At 38.5% G+C, this 8998-nt stretch overlaps 1 protein-coding gene across 1 annotated transcript; it reads left to right on the top strand.

The window, feature by feature from the left end:
* The first annotated feature begins 1245 nt into the window (after positions 1–1245).
* Rps15al4 (ribosomal protein S15A-like 4) lies at positions 1246–1742 on the top strand. Its single transcript, XM_039103526.2, has one exon. The coding sequence runs from the start codon at positions 1287–1289 to the stop codon at positions 1677–1679; it is 393 nt and encodes a 130-aa protein (XP_038959454.1). The 5' UTR covers positions 1246–1286; the 3' UTR covers positions 1680–1742.
* The last annotated feature ends 7256 nt before the right edge of the window (positions 1743–8998 follow it).

Below are 8998 nucleotides of genomic sequence, written 5' to 3'. Positions count from 1 at the left end.
AACTAAGCTAAAATCATATCTTTGCTTTGATATAGAATTTATTTATTAAAAGTTTAAAAGTACAAGGTTTAGAGCTAGTCCTTCATTTGATGTCATTACAAACTTCTGAGTTGATTACACATGTGAGTTAAGGGCCAAATAGCAAACATATTGCTGACTTTGTGAGAGTACTTTCAAGATATTAAGATATAAAGACAACAGTACAAATTGTCTTATATAGGTAGATGGTTTTCAAAAACGTCAGAAATCCACAAAATTTGAGATTTAAAGTTATTTATCTTTTGTTGAGACATATCTGCTCTTAACAGTTCCCCTTTGGTGGATTTAACAAAGAATTTGAACATCTCTACCTCCAGGTGAGGCAATACTTTGTGGCTAGGCAGCCACTGGACAAAACTGCCTGTTTCATCTGCAGACTAATACTGTCCAGAAAAGAACAAATTATGCAGAATAGTTGACTGATAAACTCTGCCAAGACGTGGTGATCAGCCCATCAAAATCTGCATTTCAAGAGTCTGTCAGTTGATTTTGGGCCAGAAGGCTGAAGACTTGCGCTCACATGTTGCTAACAGGGGACTGTGCTAGTGGAGATTTGACTCTACAACCTCTCAGTTCTAGAAGCCGTGTTAGGCTTCCTATGTGTATAGATATTCAGTCATTCTCAGATTTCTGACGTGGTTGAAGACTGATTATAGTCTCATAGCCTATCAGGCTGTTTAACTCTGAATATACATATTTTATTGGATAGTTATCAGATGGTATACAAGCTAGCCAAGATATAGTATAGATTTTAAGCCTTTCTTAAGTTGGAATAGAAAACTAAATATTCTGTTTAATTGTTATATTGATGGACTGGGTATTGAGTATATCATATGCTTTATAAATTGTAGAATGGTAATAATTGTACTCAATTTATATATAAGTGAGAAGGCTTTTTAACTGGACAAAAAGGGGAAAATGTTGTGGTTTGCCCTGGAATTTCTGTATTTTGATGCTAATTCCACTGCCCCAAGGACAACTGCCTCAGGAATCAGGTGACTTCACCAGAAACTTCTCCCCATTGAATTTGTAAAATACAAGTGAGGGGCAGGTACAGGATAGAATTAGGCCTGTCATTGGAGGAGAAGGAAGGGTGGATGGGAGAGAAGTTTGAAAGAAGAGGAGAAGACTGGGACAGAAAGAAGAGACAGGAGGGAAAGGGAGAGGAGAAGCCATGGAAGGACCATGGAGGCTGACGTTAAGATTCCGTTCTGTGGCTCTTTCTGCCATCTTCTCTCACCGTCACCATGGTGCGAATGAATGTTCTGGCAGATGCTCTCAAGAGCATCAACAACGCGGAGAAGAGGGGCAAACGTCAGGTCCTCATCAGGCCGTGTTCCAAAGTCATCGTTCGGTTCCAAACTGTGATGATGAAGCATGGCTACATTGGTGAATTCGAGATCATTGATGATCACAGAGCTGGGAAGATTGTTGTGAACCTCACAGGAAGGTTGAACAAGTGTGGAGTTATAAGCCCTAGATTTGATGTTCAACTCAAAGACCTAGAGAAGTGGCAGAACAATCTGCTCCCATCACGGCAGTTTGGTTTCATTGTGCTGACGACCTCGGCTGGCATCATGGACCATGAAGAGGCAAGACGAAAACATACAGGAGGGAAAATCCTGGGATTCTTTTTTTAAATGTAAAGCATAAATAAAAAGCCTCTGTGGACTGTGAAAAAAAAAAAAAAAAAAAAAAGATTCCGTTCTGTGTATTTACAAGTTGTTACCAATGTTCTTAAGAGATGAATGGTACTTTGTGTGTTTAGGTGGGCAATTATATCTTACCAATTGGGTCAAAAAGAAGAAAAAACGAGTGCATTTGAGAAAAAATTGACGTAAAATCCACACATGTATATACATCTTTGGAAAATAAAGATGAAACTGGATAGATATCCCAGTAAGAGGGTTGCTCTGTAAGCATGAGGACCTCAGTTCAGATCCCCAGTACCCACATAAAATGCCAAACATGGCTGGAATGGCTGCAATCCCAGCACCTAATGGAGGGGATGGGGTAGAGATAGGAAGATGACAAGTGTTCTCCATGGAGTCAGCCTAGCCTAACAAGCTTCCACCTTGGTGAAATACTCTGTCTCAAGGCAGTAGAGCAGAGTTATGAAGAAAGACATGTGATATCCTGCTGTGGCTTCCACATGTACCTTCCTTGGTTGACTCATTGCCCACTTAGGTGCATGCAATACACACACACACACACACACACACACGAATAAATCCAGAAAGAAATCCCTTAGAACAATGTAATTTGATTACCTTCACCAAAAGATTACTAAGTACCTATAACCCAGTCGATGTATTAATAATAACATGCACAGAAGACCTCAAAACCTCAGAGAAAGTGAGAAAAGAAACCAGAAGTTGTCATTCTAAACATTTTCCTGAATATGTCATGGATTCATTTTTCCTTATGTCTAAAGGAAATACCATTGTGTGTATATAGTATTTCCTCTTTATCGATTCATCTAGAGATAAAGATCTAACCTTGGCCAGATTTTATGTTGTACTATAAATAGTACAACAATAAATGAGGCCCAGCAACTTGGGATCCATCACGAGTGTACCCAGGCATAGTAAAGATAGATGATGGCATTTCTATTTGAAGTTTCATTTAACAAACTCCATACAGACTTGTCCCAGTTTACATTTACACCAGTGATTGATAAAGGTTCTTGCATGTGCCTACTCTCATAGTGTTCATTGATGTTTTTCTTGGTGGTAGCCATACTGACAGATTTAAGTTTGCATTTGCCTGATGGTGAATGATATTTCACACTTTCAGTTTACATCTCTTCCTTTGAGAATTATGCATTCAATTGGATGAATTTGGAGATATTTTTATTTAATTGTTAGGGTTCGTTATAAATTATGCATATTAATATTAATCGAGTGTCACATGTACAGTTGGCAAATATTTGCCTCACTCTGTTCTCTCTGCTGTGCATAAGTATTTCATTCAATTCCATGAAATCTTATTTTCAATTCTAACTTATTTCCTCTGATGCTAGAGTCCACTTGCCTACACCTACCTCTTAAAGTGTTTTACTAATGTTTCCCTCTAGAATTCTCAGAGTTTCGGGTCTTCCATTAAGGCCTCTGACCCATGTTGGGTTGATTTTTATGTAGGGTCAGAGATATAAATCAGGTTTCTATCATTTATGTGTGGATATTCAGTTTTCCCAGCACCATTTATTCAAGGGGCTGTCCATTCTCTAGTATGTAGTTTCTTGTTGTTGTTGTTGTTGTTGTTGTTGTTGTTGTTGTTGTTGTTGTTGCCTTTGTTTTGGCCTCTTTGTCAAAAATGACTGCTGAGTCCTCTCTTCTATTCCGTTGGTCCACCCATTTGCCTCTGTGCCACTGCCACACTGTTTTTGTTATTATGACTCTGTAGTGCATTTGAAATGATACTTTAACATGGCTAGTTTAGTTTGGAATTGTCTTGAGTATTTTTGGTATTTTTAAATCAACATAAAAAGTAATTAGTTGTATTATGTCTTTTTTCACACATATATGTTGTTACTCTGATGTTAATTACTCTTCCCCATTACCCATTGCTCTTCTCTAGCCTATCTGCCTTTTTCTTGGGCCCCTATGTCAACCAAATACTTCTCCTTTATGCTTTCATCTCACATGGATTCTATCATTCCTACTTTTCCCTCTACTCCCTCCCCTAAGAGCTCTTCTTCCTCCCCTCACATAATTTTCTTGGTACTTCCGTGAAACATATGCACACCACCATCAAAACTTCTACCATCACCACCACCAACCCAATAAAAGAAAACACATGGTATTTCTCTAAGTCTACTTAGTTTGCTCTACATACTCTCCAAGAGCATCCATTGCTCTATAAGTACTCTTACTTCATTCTGTTGTCTCAAGGAAATCCCATTGTTAATGTATACACATTTTCTTTGTCCACTCATTTGTTAAAGAACACTGAACCTCCCTGTTATGAATAGTACAGTAACAAACATATTGCCTTAACTTAGAGTTCTCCAGGTACGTACCCAGAAATTGTGAAACTAGGTGACACTAGTTTTATATTTAGCATTTTGAGGAACTTCCAGAGTGGCCACTCCAGTTTAATTTCCTCTTTCTTCTTTCCCCACATCCTCGCCAGTATCTGTGGTCTTTAGCTTGTTAGCCATTCTGAGTCAGTTGAGATGGAATCTCAAAGCAGTTTGAACTTGTATCTTCTGATATATAAAGACAGTCCACAGTTTTTAAATATTTACTGCCCATAAGGATAAATTTGTTTGTGAGAATTTTCTATTCACATCTGTAGCCCATTTATAGATTGGATGATTTAGGTTTTGTTTGTTTGTTTGTTTAATGTTTAGAGTTTTATTCTACATATTACTCCCAGGGTTACATACAGTCAGCAAAGATTTTTTTTCCCAATCTGTAAGCTGTTTCATTACTCATTTGACTGTGATGCTGTGTAATCAATTGTCTTTCTTAGGATTATCTCCTGAAGTTTTGTAGCCCTTTGCAGAAAATGATTGTCCGTGTCTATTTCTTCAGAATTTACTTGACGGGGTATTTCACCTATTCAGTTTTCTTTATTCTAAGAATTCTGTTTGGTTGCTGGTTTGTGGTTGGTTTTGTTTCTTGCTTTTTATTTAGTTTATGAATGAGAATTGTTTTTAGTGATGTGTTTCTTACAAAGTGTACTGTTGGTACAGGTTGGTTTCTGCTGTTGACTTGAAAGTGTGCAACAAAGTCCAAAAGCTTTCCCATTCTGTCTTTAAATTTTTAAGTATAGGATCCTGTCTTCTGAAAAGACAAATAATTTTATTTTTCCTTTAATTTTTGCCCTATATTACACATAATGATAAATGCTATATTTAATAAAAAGCTAAAGGGGTAGTCTCTACCATCTTGTTCCTGATTTTTGAGAAACTACTTTGAATTTTCCTTAGTTAATATAATATTGTCTGATGTATAGTATATGTTAGTTACATATGACCCTTATTTTTTTCTGTTTTGGGGGCTTTATTCATGAGCAATAAACAACTTAAAATGCTTTCAAACCATGTTAAGATATGGTGATGCATCTCATATATTAGAATAACAGGTAATACCACGGCCTAAAACTGGTCTTCAATAACAATAAGGGAAGAATGCCCACATATACATGGAAATTGAACAATGCTATACTCAATGATAACCTGGTCAAGGAAGAAATAAAGAAAGAAATTAAAAACTTTTTAGAATTTAATGAAAATGAAGGTACAACATACCCAAACTTATGGGCCACAATGAAAGCTGTGCTAAGAGGAAAACTCATAGCGCTGAGTGCCTGCAGAAAGAAACAGGAAAGAGCATATGTCAGCAGCTTGACAGCACACCTAAAAGCTCTAGAACGAAAAGAAGCAAATACACCCAGGAGGAGTAGAAGGCAGGAAATAATCAAACTCAGAGCTGAAATCAACCAAGCAGAAACAAAAACGACCATAGAAAGAATCAAAAGAACCAAAAGCTGGTTCTTTGAGAAAATCAACAAGATAGATAAACCCTTAGCCAGACTAACGAGAGGACACAGAGAGTGTGTCCAAATTAACAAAATCAGAAATGAAAAGGGAGACATAACTACAGATTCAGAGGAAATTCAAAAAATCATCAGATCTTACTATAAAAGCCTATATTCAACAAAACTTGAAAATCTGCAGGAAATGGACAATTTCCTAGACAGATACCAGGTACCGAAGTTAAATCAGGAACAGATAAACCAGTTAAACAACCCCATAACTCCTAAGGAAATAGAAGCAGTCATTAAAGGTCTCCCAACCAAAAAGAGCCCAGGTCCAGACGGGTTTAGTGCAGGATTCTATCAGACCTTCATAGAAGACCTCATACCAATATTATCCAAACTATTCCACAAAATTGAAACAGATGGAGCACTACCGATTCCTTCTATGAAGCCACAATTACTCTTATACCTAAACCACACAAAGACGCAACAAAGAAAGAGAACTTCAGACCAATTTCCCTTATGAATATTGACGCAAAGATACACAATAAAATTCTGGCAAACCGAATCCAAGAGCACATCAAAACAATCATCCACCATGATCAAGTAGGCTTCATCCCAGGCATGCAGGGATGGTTTAATATACAGAAAACCATCAATGTGATCCATTATATAAACAAACTGAAAGAACAAAACCACATGATCATTTCATTAGATGCTGAGAAAGCATTTGACAAAATTCAACACCCCTTCATGATAAAAGTCCTGGAAAGAATAGGAATTCAAGGCCCATACCTAAACATAGTGAAAACCATATACAGCAAACCAGTTGCTAACATTAAACGAAATGCAGAGAAACTTGAAGCAATCCCACTAAAATCAGGGACTAGACAGGGCTGCCCACTCTCTCCCTACTTATTCAATATAGTTCTTGAAGTTCTAGCCAGAGCAATCAGACAACAAAAGGAGGTCAAGGGGATACAGATCGGAAAAGAAGAAGTCAAAATATCACTATTTGCAGATGATATGCTAGTATATTTAAGTGATCCCAAAAGTTCCACCAGAGAACTACTAAAGCTGATAAACAACTTCAGCAAAGTGGCTGGGTATAAAATTAACTCAAATAAATCAGTAGCCTTCCTCTACACAAAAGAGAAACAAGTCGAGAAAGAAATTAGGGAAACGACACCCTTCATAATAGACCCAAATAATATAAAGTACCTCAGTGTGACTTTAACCAAGCAAGTAAAAGATTTGTACAAAAAGAACTTCAAGACACTGAAGAAAGAAATTGAAGAAGACCTCAGAAGATGGAAAGATCTCCCATGCTCATGGATTGGCAGGATTAATATAGTAAAAATGGCCATTTTACCAAAAGCAATCTACAGATTCAATGCAATCCCCATCAAAATACCAATCCAATTCTTCAAAGAGTTAGACAGAACAATTTGCAAATTCATCTGGAATAACAAAAAACCCAGGATAGCTAAAACTATCCTCAACAATAAAAGGACTTCAGGGGGAATCACTATCCCTGAACTCAAGCAGTATTACAGAGCAATAGTGATGGGAACTGCATGCTATTGGTACAGAGACAGACAGATAGACCAATGGAATAGAAATGAGGACCCAGAAATGAACCCACACACCTATGGGCACTTGATTTTTGACAAAGGAGCCAAAACCATCAAATGGAAAAAAGATAGCATTTTCAGCAAATGGTGCTGGTTCAAGTGGAGGTCAACATGTAGAAGAATGCAGATCGATCCATGCTTATCACCCTGTACAAAGCTTGAGTCCAAGTGGATCAAGGACCTCCATATCAAACCAGACACACTCAAACTAATAGAAGAAAAACTAGGGAAGCATCTGGAACACATGGGCACTGGAAAAAATTTCCTGAACAAAACACCAATGGCTTATGCTCTAAGATCAAGAATCGACAAATGGGATCTCATAAAACTGCAAAGCTTCTGTAAGGCAAAGGACACTGTGGTTAGGACAAAACGGCAACCAACAGATTGGGAAAAGATCTTTACCAATCCTACAACAGATAGAGGCCTTATATCCAAAATATACAAAGAACTCAAGAAGTTAGACCGCAGGGAGACAAATAACCCTATTAAAAAATGGGGTTCAGAGCTAAACAAACAATTCACAGCTGAGGAATGCCAAATGGCTGAGAAACACCTAAAGAAATGTTCAACATCTTTAGTCATAAGGGAAATGAAAATCAAAACAACCCTGAGATTTCACCTCACACCAGTGAGAATGGCTAAGATCAAAAACTCAGGTGACAGCAGATGCTGGCGTGGATGCGGAGAGAGAGGAACACTCCTCCATTGTTGGTGGGATTGCAGACTGGTACAACCATTCTGGAAATCAGTCTGGAGGTTCCTCAGAAAATTGGACATTGAACTGCCTGAGGATCCAGCTATACCTCTCTTGGGCATATACCCAAAAGATGCCCCAACATATAAAAAAGACACGTGCTCCACTATGTTCATAGCAGCCTTATTTATAATAGCCAGAAGCTGGAAAGAACCCAGATGCCCTTCAACAGAGTAATGGATACAGAAAATGTGGTACATCTACACAATGGAATATTACTCAGCTCTCAAAAACAATGACTTTCTGAAATTCATAGGCAAATGGTTGGAACTGGAAAATATCATCCTGAGTGAGCTAACCCAATCACAGAAAAACACACATGGTATGCACTCATTGATAAGTGGCTATTAGCCCAAATGCTTGAATTACCCTAGATGCCTAGAACAAATGAAACTCAAGACGGATGATCAAAATGTGAATGCTTCACTCCTTCTTTAAAAGGGGAACAAGAATACCCTTGGCAGGGAATAGAGAGGCAAAGATTAAAACAGACATAGAAGGAGCACCCATTCAGAGCCTGCCCCACATGTGGCCCATACATATACAGCCATCCAATTAGACAAGATGGATGAAGCAAAGAAGTGCAGGCTGACAGGAGCCGGATGTAGATCTCTCCTGAGAGACACAGCCAGAATACAACAAATACAGCGGCGAACCACTGAACTGAGAATAGGTCCCCTATTGAAGGAATCAGAGAAAGAACTGGAAGAGCTTGAAGAGGCTCGAGACCCCATATGTACAACAATGCCAAGCAACCAGAGTTTCCAGGGACTAAGCCACTACCTAAAGACTATACATGGACTGACCCTGGACTCTGACCTCATAGGTAGCAATGAATATCCTAGGAAGAGCACCAGTGGAAGGGGAAGCCCTGGGTCCTGCTAAGACTGAACCCCCAGTGAACTAGACTGTTAGGGGGAGGGCGGCAATGGGGGGAGGGTTGGGAGGGGAACACCCATAAGGAAGGGGAGGGGGGAGGGGGATGTTTGCCCGGAAACCGGGAAAGGGAATAACACTCGAAATGTATATAAGAAATACTCAAGTTAATAAAAAAAAAGAAAAGAAAAACAGGTAACAGAAG

Source organism: Rattus norvegicus, chromosome 2 (genome assembly GCF_036323735.1).
Source record: "Rattus norvegicus strain BN/NHsdMcwi chromosome 2, GRCr8, whole genome shotgun sequence".
NCBI lineage: Eukaryota > Metazoa > Chordata > Mammalia > Rodentia > Muridae > Rattus > Rattus norvegicus.
This window is presented reverse-complemented; position numbering and strand designations above follow the sequence as displayed.